This window comes from Astyanax mexicanus, chromosome 5 (assembly GCF_023375975.1).
Source record: "Astyanax mexicanus isolate ESR-SI-001 chromosome 5, AstMex3_surface, whole genome shotgun sequence".
Classification (NCBI taxonomy): Eukaryota; Metazoa; Chordata; class Actinopteri; order Characiformes; family Acestrorhamphidae; genus Astyanax; species Astyanax mexicanus.
The window spans coordinates 32,074,407-32,089,892 of NC_064412.1; the positions used below are offsets into that span (position 1 = coordinate 32,074,407).

At 36.8% G+C, this 15,486-nt stretch overlaps 1 protein-coding gene across 2 annotated transcripts in view; it reads right to left on the minus strand.

The window, feature by feature from the left end:
* bmerb1 (bMERB domain containing 1) overlaps window positions 1-15,087 on the minus strand; it is a 41,140-nt gene extending 26,053 nt beyond the window's left edge. For both annotated transcript variants that reach the window (XM_007231296.3, XM_007231295.3), the window contains exon 1: window positions 14,773-15,087. In XM_007231296.3, the coding sequence (XP_007231358.2) occupies window positions 14,773-14,860 (88 nt within the window). In that variant the 5' untranslated portion in view covers window positions 14,861-15,087. The remainder of the gene's footprint in view (window positions 1-14,772) is intronic.
* Between the last annotated feature and the right edge of the window lie 399 nt (window positions 15,088-15,486).

A 15,486-nucleotide genomic window follows, 5' to 3' on the forward strand; every position in this document is an offset into this window, starting at 1 on the left:
AAGTACCGTAATGAGATAAGATACGTCAAGAGTTTTGTGTGAAATATATTATTTCAGCATCAGCATCGCACAGTGCGCATGTGCAATATTCACACTGCATATACGTCATGTAACAACTTGCTTGATACAAAAGGAAAAGTCCTACTTTTTGAAAATTTCAAAACATGTCTATCAGAGACAGATTATATAAAATCAATATCATTTATTTAGTTCTAATCTTCAGTGTAGTTGGCATTAATATCATGACATGCTTGACATAATTGACTTTTGAAGAAATGAGAAGAAAATTATTGTATTGTTTAATATCAAAACGTATATGTAAGAAAAACTAGGACTAGGTCTATGACTTCTTTACACTGGTGGTACAACACTATAAACATGCGTACATACAGCTCTGGAAAGAATTAAGAGACCACTTCAGTTTCTGAATAAGTTTCTCTGATTTTGCTATTTATAGGTATGTATTTAAGCAAAATGAACATTGTTTATTTATTCTATAATCTACAGAGAACATTTCTCTGTAAACATTTCCAAAGAAAAATGTTGTCATTAAGAGCATTTATTTGCAGAAAATAAGAAATACAGATACAGAGCTTCCATATCTCAATTAATGCAAAGAAAACAAGTTCTTATTCATAAAGTTTTCACAGTTCAGAAATCAATATTTCTTGGAATAACCCTGGTTTTTAATCACAGTTGTCATGCATCTTGGCATGTTCTCCTGCACCAGTCTTACACACTGCTTTTGGATACTTTTATGCCTTTACTCCTGTTGCAAAAAATCAAGCAGTTCAGTTTGGTTTGATGGCTTGTGATCATCCATCTTCCTCTTGATTATATTCCAGAGGTTTTCAATTTGGTAAAATCAAAGAAACTCGTTATTTTTAAGTGGTCTCTTATTTTTTTCCAGAGCTGTGTATCCACATGCCCTATTGTTGTGTTATGGTAGTGTGTTAGTTTGTGTTCTGATGTACTGATCACATTTTATTTTTGCCCTTGAGCCCATGCCATTTGATTTTGAATGTCTGCCAATAACAAGTCCCGATTCCATACTTTGGCAATGCACTAAAAGAAAAAAAACACACACTCTTGTATGTTAATAATTGCTTACTAAATATATTATTGTAAACTGTATATTTAAGGATTTTTTTATTTATTTGAAAACAAAAACATTAAAAATCACTAGCGCAAAAACATAACTGTGTACATATGGATAAACTGTGTCCTACCAGAATTTTCTTTAGATTTTCTTTTAATAATGAGTATTTCAATGTAAATAGAAGAATCAGCATTAGATTGGCCAAAATAAATAATATTTTTATTAGTGGAAATGCCTTATAAAATGTGTTGTATTAATCAACACAAAATCAATTTTTAATATTTTAAATGCAGGTATTTTTCTGTAAGTTTGGGGGGAGTATAATAATAGTGTAGTGTGGTTTAGGCTTGGCAGACTGGAGTCTTTTTACTGTATTATAATATTTCAGGGTAGCTTTCATGCTTTTTAAATGAGAATATTTAAATGTGCTGAGTTTAATTGAGAGCTTGTGGAGCTGATGGAGAAAATAAAGTACAGCATATTCCACACTCAACAAGAGAAACAAAAGAAAACGTACCATCAGCTGAGTGCACACTTGCAAGAGTATGAGAAATTTGATACATCAGGGATCTGGATCTTTTTCACCCGATTCCGATTCTTTGAAAATCAACCCTGATTTTTGATCACATGATCATGAACCCATGAACATTCCTAGTTGCCCTGGTGCTGCTGGAGTTTTTAAACACCTCAGTGTCACTGCCAGACTGAGATTAGTTCACCAGCCAAAAATATCCAGCTAACTGTATCTTGTGGACAGCGAACTGTGAGCATGCACTGATAAAGGATAGAGGCTGACCAACACATACTGTTCTGCAACAGATTCATAACTTCTGTCTCTTGACTTTAAAACTAGGAACGAATGTCTAAAAGAGTGGACAGTGAGTGGACACAGGGTTTACAAACCTTAGCAGAACTGTTGTTTCTGATTCACTCATACCAGTGGAGTAGACTTAAACGTGGTCTGTTGGTCTGACTTTCATTTTTTATTGTACATCACTTCATAAACCTGGGAGTTAATGAGCACCAAACTTATTATTAGTTTTACCCAAAAAGACAAGAAGAATGCTGTTTAATTCCCCTCGAATTACAGCACTGACACAATTCCCTGCCTGCAGGTCCAGCCATTTTTGCAGACAAGCTCGTAAATTAATGTCTGATAGTTTTGACTCAGTATCTTACAGTGTAATGTTGTTGTCAGCCTTGGCTGTCAAAGGCCCTATTACTGCTACGGTTATCTTGCTTCTCAGGGTACTGGAGCGGAACCTCCTTAATTGGCCATAAGGGAGGAATACAAGAGGCAATGTCCTGTGAACTGAGGTGGCCTGGCCAGCCGCAGAAGTGAAAATCGTATCGAGTATGACGAACCACACTGATGTCTTATGAAAAAAATCAAACTTAAAATATAGCAGCTTTAAGGACCTTCCAATTTTTACTGATTAAGAAACATGTAAAACTTTGAAAACAAACAGTATTTCACAGTAGTTTAGGGAGGTTATACAGTATATAGAACCTGCCAGATGATTCTAATAGGTAAACTTGTTCTTTTGTCAGAAAACCTATAAAGATGTTCGTTACAATTTTGGCACATGTGCAAAATCACAATTGAGAATCAGTCACATGTTTAAATATATCAAGATATAATTTATTTACAATATCGTGCAGTCATTTAATGTATATTAATGGTGGCTTTCACATCACTTCCAAAACTAATGAACTGCAACACTGCATATTTTTTTCATTTGAGGCTGCTCTAATGTCGGCACTGTGAGATAAGTTAAAATCTGGCTGACCAATGAGAGCTTTATTGTTATTGGTTGCAGAACAAACAAATGAGCTTCAAGACAGCAGCAGAACAGCTTTTTTAGCTCTTATATAAGCAAAACACAAAAGCATATAGGAGGAGCAACAGTCTGACTATATATGTGGAGGATAAAGAAAATATAGGTGGAGCAGAGCTGAAAGTCCAGGGAATGATGGTATGTTTTTTGAGAGTCTGTCCAAAGAACCGCAAAATATAGCTTCCCTTGCTAATGAGCACTCGAGTGGAGAAGGAAATTAAAGAAAGCAGAAAGCTGACAGACCTCTAAAGTACAGGGAAACAATGCCCATGGTTTACCAACCTTGTGCACAGAAAGTGCAGTAAACAACCTGAAGGTGCTACTCACACTAACTTTGGAACACCATATAAAAACATGTTCTTAAAAACCTGACAACATCCCTCTAAATTTCCACCTATCAAATCAATTACCAGGTTGCGGAAATACACAACACGGCTGACCAAAGTGCCTCGGTTTTAATACAGCGGTTACAGAATGAAGTATTAAATCAATAAATCCACAGAAGAACATCTTGTTCCATCCCCACTAACAGCAGGGTTTTCCTTTTTGGAAACTTACTTCCAAAATATCATCTTGTTGTATTTCTTCTTCTACATACCAAGTTTTGTGGTCCTTGAGTGGTTCATTTACTCTCAGCTGAGTGTGACAAACTGGGTCTTATTCCAGACCATAATTTATGTACAGCTGTTTGAACTGATAATACAGACTGTTCTCATATTTAGTTCCCCAATGGTGGGACAATCTACCGTCAACTACCAGAGCAGGAGCGTCCCTCGCTACCTTTGAAAAAAAGAAACCTGAAGACAGAGCTGTTTAAAGACCACTTACTCTCCTAACACCTCTAACAAACTAACTACTTCTAACTTTATTCCCTGCTCCTCTCTTACTTTCTTTCTCCATCCCAGTGTTGCCATTTGGCCTCTTTTGGGTCCTGCCTTTAATGTTTTTGCCTTGGACTTTTATGTCCTCTATTGCTTATGTTTATCATTTGGAAGTCGCTTTGGATAAAAGCATCCGCTGAAAGCATTGCAATGCAATAATCATGCAATCTAAAGTTGTTTAGTAATGGCTCCTAGAAACATTCCTGACTTTGATTTTCACTTATTTTATATCTGCTTTGTCAAACAAAAAAGCCTTGTATAGGGTCCTATTATTAGGGTCAAATATAACAACTAGGAACATCCAACATCTGGCTATTCAGTGAAGTAATGTGGCACTGGGGAGTATCTATAACAAGACTGACAGGTGGTCCATGTAAACACAGACAAGCATTTCTTCCTAGGACTCATTTGGTGCAACCTGATGACTCATAATTTAATCTTTTGTTAGCCACATCCAAAAACATCAGCTGACTTCTTAGTTCATCTTTTTTTTTGTTTAATTGTAAGTCCATTTCATATAAGCTGGCTAAGCTTTTCTGGATCAACTAATTTACCAAAGCAGGTGTTAATATGATGATAACTATTAATAATACTGTAGGAAAGAACTTTTGAGGAGAGCTTTGGAGATGTTTTAATGAACACACTGATGTAGACACTATATTTTTTTTATAAATCTGTGATGGTCAGTGCTGCACCATGTGATTAGTGTCAACTATCTGCAGCTGTGTAGCATCGTATAGAAACCCCAGTCAAACCAGACCTCACTGTTGCACCTTTTTAGAGGGGTGACTGGTAACAGTGGGGGGTAAGGGGGAGAGAACAGAGAAAAGAGAATAACAAAGAAAATAAAAAAAGAACAAAGCAAAAAAAGAAAAGAGAAAATCAAAGAAAAAATAAGTGAGAGAAAAGAAAATTATAAACGAAACCCAAGACAAGAAATAAAAGGAGAGGACAGTTAGTTTTTAGATTTTTTTTTGGAAGCTGTCTTTTTTTGTACATCTTTTTTCTGTACATTTACTTTGTTTGTTTTTTTTTCCTGATATGTTTTTATCCCACCATTCTGCAGTCTCCTCGGTGGCAAATTATGCACACTTCTCAACAGTTTTATTTCAAAACTATTAATAGAACTGACTAATAAATAATAGACCATATCCATATAAATAATTAAATATTCTGATATTGCATGGTATTTTTGCAATAACGATACTTGAAAACTTTGAAAACATATTTCAAGAATACATTGCTGAAATAAAAAAAAAAATTATTCTATTATTGCATGCGATACAATATATCACAGTGAGTCCAAGAAGTATTTGATCCCTTGCTGATTTTCTTCGTTGGCCCACTAATAAAGACATGATCATTCTATACTTTTAATGGTAGATGTATTCTTACATGGAGAGACAGAATATTAAAAAGAAAATCCAGAAAATAAATGTAAGGAATATATATTAACTGATTTGTATTTCATGGAGTGAAATAAGTATTTGATCCCTTAGTATTCATTAGCAGTTCTGGCTTTTACAGACCAGTTAGACACTCCCAATCAACTTGTTACCTGACCTGAAGCCACCTGTTCTCACTAATCACTTGTGTGAAAAACACCTGTCCACAGAATCAGACAGATCACACAGATTTCAAGTCTCCAACATGGGTAAAACCAAAGAGCTGTCACAGGACCTCAGAGTCAGAATTGTTGACCTTCACAAAGCTGGAATGGGCTACAAAAAGATTAGTAAGGTGTTGGATGTGAAAGTAACAACTATTGGTGCAATTATCAGAAAGTTTAAAGAGTATAACATGACAATCAACAGACCTCGGCCCGGTGCTCCAAAGAAGATTTCGCCTCGTGGGGTGGCAATGATGCTGAGAACGGTCAGAAATCGTCCTGCAACCACTCGGCAGGAATTAGCAAATGACCTGAAGGCAGCTGGGACCACAGTTTGCAAGGAAACAATTGGCAACACTTTGCGCAACAATGGATTCACATCCTGCAGTGCCCGAAAGGTACCCCTGCTGAAGAGAGCACATGTGGAGGCGCGCCTCAAGTGTGCCAATGATCATTTGAAAGATGAACCAAGTTATTGGGAGAAGGTTTTGTGGTCAGACGAGACCAAAATTGAACTTTTTGGCCTCAACTCCACCCGCCATGTGTGGAGGAAGAAAAATGCTGCCTATGACCCCAAGAACACTGTGCCCACCGTCAAGCATGGAGGTGGAAGCATAATGTTTTGGGGGTGTTTCTCTGCCAAGGGTACAGGGCTACTTCACCGCATCACTGGGAAGATGGATGGAGCCATGTACCGCACAATCCTGAGGGACAACCTCCTCCCCTCTGCCAGGGATCTGAAAATGGGCCGTGGTTGGGCTTTCCAACATGATAACGACCCTAAACATACAGCAAAGGCAACAAAGGATTGGCTCAAGAAAAATCACATTAAGGTCATGGAGTGGCCCAGCCAGTCGGCAGACCTCAATCCGATCGAAAATCTACGGAGGGAGCTGAAAGTCAGAGTTGCCAAGCGACAGCCCACCAACCTTCATGATTTAGAGAGGATCTGCAAAGAAGAGTGGGCCAAAATTCCCCCTGGTGTGTGTGCTAAACTTGTGGTTAACTACAACAAACGTCTCACCGCTGTGCTTGCAAACAAAGGCTTTGCCACTAAGTATTGAGTGTGTTTGGCAAGAGGGATCAAATACTTATTTTCCTCATTCAAATACAAATTAATTAAAATATATTCTTTACAATTATATTCTGGATTTTTGTCTTGATATTCTGTCTCTCCATGTTAGAATATATCTACCATTAAAAGTGCAGAAGGATAGTGTCTTTATTAGTAGGCAAACAAAGAAAATCAGCAAGGGATCAAATACTTCTTGGACTCACTGTATATATATATATATATATATATATATATATATATATATATATATATATATATATATATACATATATATTAAAATCTTCAAATTCGCTCTGCACTCGAATCCAACACCTATCCCAACAGTAACAAAAAGTTATTCATGTATATTAATAAAAGTGTTTTTACTGATTAAATAAACACATACTGCAAAGATAAGGAACTTTGCAGATTTGTAAAAAATAATGCCAAATCAAAAACAAGCCTGATTTCCCTAGCGGGATCAGATCGAACAACCTCCTGAGGGCAGTGTAAATAATCTCCCTGAACTGCAGCGTGAATATTTTACCACCAGCAGCGACCTTCCCATCACTGTATGACTCATACAGTGCGTCACAGCGAGCTGGACGTGCCGGCGGCGCTTCATTCTGAGCCACTCAGCAAACGCCCGGCTGTGTGCAGCAGCAATCAGATCAAGGGCCCGGACAAAGAGGCAGTCTGAGAGAGCAATTCTTCCAGTGTAGGATAAAGCATCAGCATCAGCTCTGTGAGGAAACAGAAGGAGGGATATGCGACACTGAGCGTACACGGGCCTCCTGGGCTCGGGTTGTTTGTTGCCTTTCAGGTTCTCCTCAGGATATTAATACTTTGATGCCATAACCCAATGGGCCAAGGCTATATTGCACTGAGACTGACAGGAAATAAATAACCTGCGCCCCCGACCCTCCCTCCCTTATGTCTGCTAGTCTGTTATTTTGAACCTGTACCTCAAATCTAAAGCAACATTATGATACTAGCCATGCAGCCACGCTGTCCAATGAAAAGCATGTCCATCTACAAAACAGCAACTTGGCAGGAGGGAGATAAAACCTTTTAAACTTTCAACCAAAGTCAATGTAAATGTAAAATTTATTCTAGGTAATTTTGGAGAAATTCTATTGGATCATTCATTAAGAAATGTTGACACTCTGTAAGGGACTGTTTGCATGTTCAAATTATGTAGTAAACTAAAATTTATAAAAATGAAGAAATGTTTTTTTTTTTTTATTGGACAGGAACAATACAATAACAAAGACTACAGCATATTATGTAATAGCACTACAGTGTGTAACAATACAGGTCACATTTTAATAATATTGTACATTTTGTACAGTGTAACAATAAAGTACCTACCTAAAGCATCTACTGTCATATCATAGTACATAGTGTGCACTAAAATAATAACGTCTGACATAGTATTTATTGTCCTGATAAATTGCGTAAAGTGTACCATGTGATTATTTAGTACACAGTGTGTGGTGTGAGGATTTAGTACAAAGTGCTTAGTGTATAAATGTGTATAAAATCAAGCACCCAACCATTCAGATCCCCCCTTATAACAACTGGTACACTGTCACTCGTAGTGCACTACTGTCTCTCTCGTCTTACATATTTCTATATTTGTGACCCTGTTGTATTGTACATTTAGTGTCATTCTTTTATTATTTATAATTTTATTTTGCTGTACTTTAGTCTACTATCACTGTTAGGGGTGGGCAATATTATATCGTATACGATATATCGTGACACAGAAATATCATGATATTAAAAATCCATATTGTGATAATCGGGATGTTCTGTCTTAAAAGTAGTCTTTTATTTACTGTGAAGTTTTAAGTGTATTTATTGTATAATTGTTTTAGTTAGCAGTTTATATCGTCGCTGTCCTATGAAAAACACTTATCTCCATTTTTGTTCATTTTTAGTTTACTACATAATTTGAACAGACAAACCCTTCCTTACACTGTGCCAAAATTTCTTAATGCATAGACCAATAGAAACTCTTCAAAATAACCTGAAATAAACTCTTTTTACATTGACTTCCACTGAAAGTTTACAAAGTTTTTTCTGTTTTGGAGATAAGTGTTTTTCATTGGACAGCGACGATATGCGTGCACTAAATATTCTGCAATATTTTTTTGCTGCATTATATTATTTTCTGCTGTATTATTTATTTTGCCACATTATGATTATACTGTTATACTATTATACTATATTCCTGAAATTTATGAACTATTTTAGTTTTTCCTATATCGCCAAGTATATCGTTATCGCAAAAATACCCTGAAATATCGTGATATTATTTTAGAGCCATATCGCCCACCCCTAATCACTGTTTTATTTACTGTAACTTTTGGGAAGGAGAGTAACTCAATTTCAATCATCTGTATGTCCTGTACATATGCACTATTGACAATAAACTACTTGAACTTGAACTTGTCTTGTTAACATTAGTGAAAGCATGGGTGGAGCTACAGGGCTTACTGGGCTCGAGCGTGGTACTGTTTGCAATAGAATGACATCGCTGCAACAACTCAGCTTGTGAAATTTCTTCCCTCCTATATATTCCACCATCAGCTGTGAGCACTATTATTGAAAAGTGGAAGTGTTTTGGAACTACAGTTACTGGACCACAAAGTAGTAGCCCCAAAATTACAGAGAGGGGTGTCCAAGTGCTAAACAATAACTGCAGAGTTCCACACCTGTTGTTAGAGCTGCATGGGGGAACCAACTGCATATGAATGCCTATGGATTAAAATTTTAATACAAGCACCTGTAGGTGTAATATGTAGGTGTCCCAATTTTTTATACATACAGTGTAGTTAGTGCTGGGCAGTAATTCAATATCAATATACTGCATACTGCAATAGAAAAGGTTTTAATAATGGTGATATTATTTTCAACACATTTCCAATGTTTCATTATTCATTATTTGCAAAAACTTCATTCATTCATTACAGGGCACATTCCATGAATATGATATTTATTTTTTCAGCGCTTTTGTTTAGAGATCCATTCTTTTGTATTTATCTGTTTATATCAATATCGAAAATGTATTGTATCAACTGATGAAACTAAGAAATACACTGTGACATAAATTTTGTCGTCCATATCGTCCGGCCCTAAGTGTAGTACAAAGGGCTTGGTGTAAACCACTATGTTGACCACTCGTTTGGCTACCCACAGTGTGGGTAAACAGTTGTAAATGGCAGGCTGCCAGCATTCTTTAATGAAACTCACACAAAAGACACCGCGTGTGCCAGCTGCTCCCAACTGAGCATCTCTTTCTAACAGAGCGCAGAAAACAAGGCTTGCTTGATACACATCAGCGATGCCAATCTGTACCTGCAGCTGTGGCCACTCACGCACTGAAATGAAAGCATTTCAGATGAAACTCCTTTCCTTACTGATGATCCAATAAAGTTAAAACAGATAGCTAATTCTTAGGCAGCTTTCACTTACAGTAATGAGAGCTGGTGTTTCTGTTATGTGTGAGAAGTGCTATTCTCAAGAGCACCTTTCCGGCTCTCGACCTTATTCATTTGTTAATCTGTTAAGGGTCCAGCTGATCGCGGCACAATGTTTGCCTAGCTGCAGTCGCTTTCAGAGCATGAATATTGCCTGAGATGTTTTGCTTCACATCTATGAATAAAAACAACCTCACGTGACCATCAGATAAAAATAAACCTTGTTACGAATGCAAAGCTGTGCGGAATGGCCACTGCGCTCGGATAACTGTCAGTAGTGTCAGGAGAGCGAATGTAAGCTTTGTTTCTGCAGTTTCTACTTTGTCAAACCCTTTTGGTCTTCCTGGACATGTCTCATCAGGCTTTGCCTGCTGGATTTGGGAAGGTTATCCCATTCTTCATGGCAGATCCTCTTAAGCACCATCAGTTAGGATGGTGCAAGTCTGTGAAATGCCCTCTTCAGTTATCTCCTCAGATGTTCAATAGGGTTTATATCTGGGCTTTGCTTGGACCACGCAGAGACATTCAGAGACTTGCCCTAAAGCTACTCCAGTCCTAGATAACATGCCCTTGAGTGAACTGTATGTTCTGTTCTGCCTTTAACTCAAGATTTTTATTAGCTATCACTAAGGCCTGATTGAGAAAGTGATAAAGAAATGGTTGTCCATCTAGTAGGATCTGCCATCTCTCAAATCTGTCAACATTACCTATTAGCTGACTTACTAACCTTACTCTTCGAAGAGCATTTATTTTTGTAACACCTCTAACAAACTAACAACTTCTAACCTCATTTCCTTCTCCCCCCCATTTCCTCCTCTATTTCCCTTAGGCCTCCTTTAGGCCATGCCCAAAAATGTTATTTTGCCTGAAATTCTATGCCCCTATTGCTAAATATTCATCATTATTTGTAAGTCGATTTGGGAAAAAACGTCAGTTTGCATGTAATGTACAATTACTTCAGAAAGTCAAAAAAGAGATATTCTAGCTTAAATCTACTATTTAATGTTATTTGTTGTACTATGCCATACAGTTATGTAGTAGTCTGACTGAATTTTATTTATTTATACAAGTTTATTTGTTTTTTTTATAATATGAAATCGTTTTTTTTATATATATATATATACAACCTGAACTGCAAGCACAGCCACGGATCTTAGCCTAATAGCCTAAAACACTAAGCTAGCAAAAAAGCTAGCATTAGCATAACTAGCATAATCAAACAACATAGCTTCTTTTTTTTTACCAACAATACAGTGTTTTTAGAGGGAAGGAGCCAAACTGATAGCAAAGTATACTTCCACAAAGACGATTATAAAGTAAACACTGATGAATAGCCATTTATGTAATTTTGGTAATCATTCTCTACACTCTAATAATGATTTCAAGACTGTTAACATCAGAGTTAAATGGGTGCATAAAAATATTCAGCTTACTTGCCATATAAGCTAGTTTTTAAGCTAGTCATATTTTCTGTAATTGCTTACCTGTTAGCATGAAAGAGAAAGCATTTAAATCTACCAAAAACACATCTCAAAGCAGTTGTAGATTCTTAAAAAAATCCCCCCACCTTCAAGAAACACAATCTAAAAGGGATTTTTCTAGTTTAAAATAAAAATCTTGCTCTAGAGGCTATTCTGTCGAACAAATGTAATTTAGCTAGTGTTAGCATATTTACTACAAATAAAGCACTTGTTCTTCTCTTTATTTTGATGGAACTGTCTTTTTTAGATGGTGCACAGATCTTCTATTAGTTAATTTATGCCCATAACCAGCTATAATACTCTGCAGGGTATTAAAACAGCAGTATTTAGCCCAGCAGCTCTGATATGTGGCGTTTGATTATTTCAGTGAGCTGAATACCAGCCCCACTGCTGCTGCGCTAGCTAACGGCTATAAATAGAGCCAATATCTTCTCTGTCTTTCCACTGAAAGACTTAACTACACAGCAGTCTCCACTGCTGCAAGAGTCCAACTCAGACTGTCATTTAATACACTAATTAGTACCACACAACGTGTTAAATACTGGGGTACCTCCTGCAGAGTCAGGTTAGCAACTTCTTTGATTTTACCAACTTAACAAACCTCTGGAATATAATCAAGAGGAAGGTGGATTATTCCAAGCCATCAAACCAAGCTGAACCGCTTGACATTTTGCACCAGAAGTGGCATAAAATTATCCAAAAGCAGTGTGTAAGACTGGTGGAGAAGAACATGCCAAGAGGCATAAAAACTGTGATTAAAAACCAAGGTTAATCGACCAAATACTGATTTCTACACTTTTAAAACTTAATGAATATGAACTTGTTTTCTTTGCATTATTTGAGGTGTGAGAGCTCTGCATCTTTTTTGTTATTTCACCCATTTCTCATTTTTGCATATAAATGCTCTAAATTACAATATTTGTATTAGGAATTTGGGAGAAATGTTTTCCTTAGTTTATAGAATAAAACAACAATGTTCATTTTATTCAAGCATATACCTATAAATAGCAAAATCATAGAAACTGATTCAGAAACTGAACTGAGTGGTCTCTGAATTTTTTTCAGAGCTTTATAATCTGAAGAGAATTTTCCTGGTTAAAAAATTAAAATCTTGCTCTATACACTGTGGCACAAATATAATTTAGCTAATGTTAACCTAACAGATTGAATGTTCTAAGAACTTTCACAAAATTGTAAGCTGGGTTTTATCAACCTTTCAACTCGGCTTTGTTGTGTTCAAGAAACATAGAAAAAAAACTTGCATTCAATGTGTTTTTGTAGTGCTATTGCATTTTTACAGAATTAGCCATTTTGTGCAAAATCCCAACAGTGCCAACAATCCCAACAACCAATTCTCCTATTGTAGAGTGCAATATGTAATACAACCACTGGAAATCCCTCCATATTAAAAAAACACAATTCCATTACCGTAGCTACTCATATACGCACTAATCAATAGATAACTTAACAATAGATAACTATAACTTTGTCTGTATTAGCTTTTCAGCTCCTTTACAATTTAAACAGTCTTCAAATATCAACACACATCAAGAAACAGAATTGTTCATTGCCTTTAAACCTAAACATCTTGAACTAGACATACTCCAACACTGTTGTATGAAGTAAATAAGTGTAGCAATGATTCAGAGGTTTTTCTTTTTCTTTTGACCGAAGAGCCATTTTAAGTGTCGGCTATCACTTCTGTATATATGGAAAACAAGCCATGCACATATAACTGTTCTTGACAACTTCCATAAAAAATACTATGATGGGGAATACACTGTGCATCTTTCAGAAACCTTCTTGAGAAAGAACATCTGATTGGCTGAGTGGAGTAAAACAAATTGGGTCTATAAAAATGAAATATGTTAATGCTCTCTGCAGGTTTTAAATGGATTCAGTTGAACTGTACTCTCTCTCATTTCTGACTAAAACCATTTGTGCTCACCCAGTACAAGTAAATGGAACCATGGCACCAAACTACATTGTGGTTTTTATCACAGTATGAAAGAAAAGTGCATAATTTAGGTCTGTTGACAGTACTGCTGACATTGTGTTTAATGTGTTTTGATCCACAGTGTCTGGAATAACAACAGCTAGCTTGAAGTTAACGAAAGAGTATAAGCATATCCCTGCTTAAAACTCCCTCTTGTGACCAGCTTAAGATTATAGCTGGTATTAAACTGGTATTTGATGGTCAAGGAGGTTAAAAAGCTGATCGGCTAGATGAAAGCATACCCTTTATTGTTATACTAACCATCAGACTTCAATAAAAATATACACAATCCTGTTGTAAATAAGTAAATAAGTAAGTAATCTTTACTTAGTTATAACATAATCAAATGAAGAGGAATTAGTGTACTAGAATATAAAGTGCATATACTGTGCAATAAACAATATCCAGATGTTTTCATTGAAAAATCATTTAAAATACAGCTCTAAAAAAAAGAGACCATTTAAAATGATGAGTTTCCTTGATTTTACCAAATTGAAAACCTCTGGAATATAATCAAAATAAAGATGGCTGATCACAAGCCATCGTACCAAGCTGAACTGCTTGAATTTGTGCACCAGGAGTGGCATAAAGTTATCCAAAAGCAGTGTGTAAGACTGGTGGAGAAGAACATGCCAAGATGCACAAAAACTGTGATTAAAACCAGGGTTGTTCCACCAAATATTCACTCTTAAACTTTATAAATATGAACTTGTTTTCTTTGCATTATTTGAGGTGTAAAAGCTCTGCATCTTTTTAGTCATTTCAGCCATTTCTCATTTTCTGCAAATAAATGCTCTAAATGACAATGTTTTTATTTGGAATTTGGAAGAAATGTTGTCTGTGGTTTATAGAATAAAACAACAATGTTCCTTTTACATATACCTATAAGTAGAAAAATCTGAGACACTGATTCAGAAACTGAAGTGGTCTCTTAATTTTTTTCAGAGCTGTAGGTGCAAATGTCTAGAAATGGTTTCAATAATTATAGGTCTCATATATACTATATTATATATAGTAGTAAATGCACTGCCCTCATTTAGGCTACTAAACATTAACTTGCTAAGCTATAATTTTTGCAGGAGGCTTCAACAAAACACACACACAAACACAAACACAGATACACAAGGTCTAAACACAAGCTATGCATGTCTGCTCACAGTATAGAGATTTGTGGAGCAGAGTATGTGTGTGGCTCTAGAATCTACCACAATAACACACTCCAGCCTGTCAGCTCCCAACCACAGACAGCATAGCTTTCCCTTCCTGGCAGCTCGATCAGCTCGTGCACTGGGACCAGTCCTATCCCACCATGCCTCCCCCCTCTCTCACCTTTGTCTTTGCTCCAGTCCGTGTTGCGCACGGCCCCGTAGCTCCTGGGCGCCTTCTCTCCGTCTGAGATGGACTTCTTCAGCTCCATGTCTGCGGGGAGAGGGTGAGGGTGCTGGTGGTCGCTGTGCTGGAGACTCTGCAGCGCTGCTGCTGCTCTTTATCTCTGCTGTCTTTTCCTCGCTCGTGCGTTCAGGCTGCCGCTGCTGCTCATCCTCCCTCCCGGACCTGCTGACGTCACCGCCACGCTGCTGCTGCCGTGGAGCAGGGATGCAGGGCGCATGCGCACAGAGGATGAGGGATGAAGGGGATGGAGAGGAAGCGGTGGGATCTGACACGGATCATAATAAGACAGTAGGTAGGTTATTGAACTGCAGTTAACTCGGTACTGAATCATGATAATTTACTGATTTGCTTGTATTTTTTTACTATTCATCATATTAATGTATGCATAACATATTTTTCCCAGTTTGAAAACTCTTACAGTACCAGTCATAATATTAAAGACATTACATAAATTAAAGGATGAGGAGGAACTCTTTCAAAACCCTGGGAAAACTATTCCAGGTGACTCTACGTCATGAAGCCACTGACATACAAATACCAAGAGTGTGCAAATCTGACCTCAAAGATAAATGTGGCTAGATATAAAAAATCTAAAGAATAAGACATATTCTGCTTTAACACTTTAATGTTCTCAATGTTACATTTATTTAA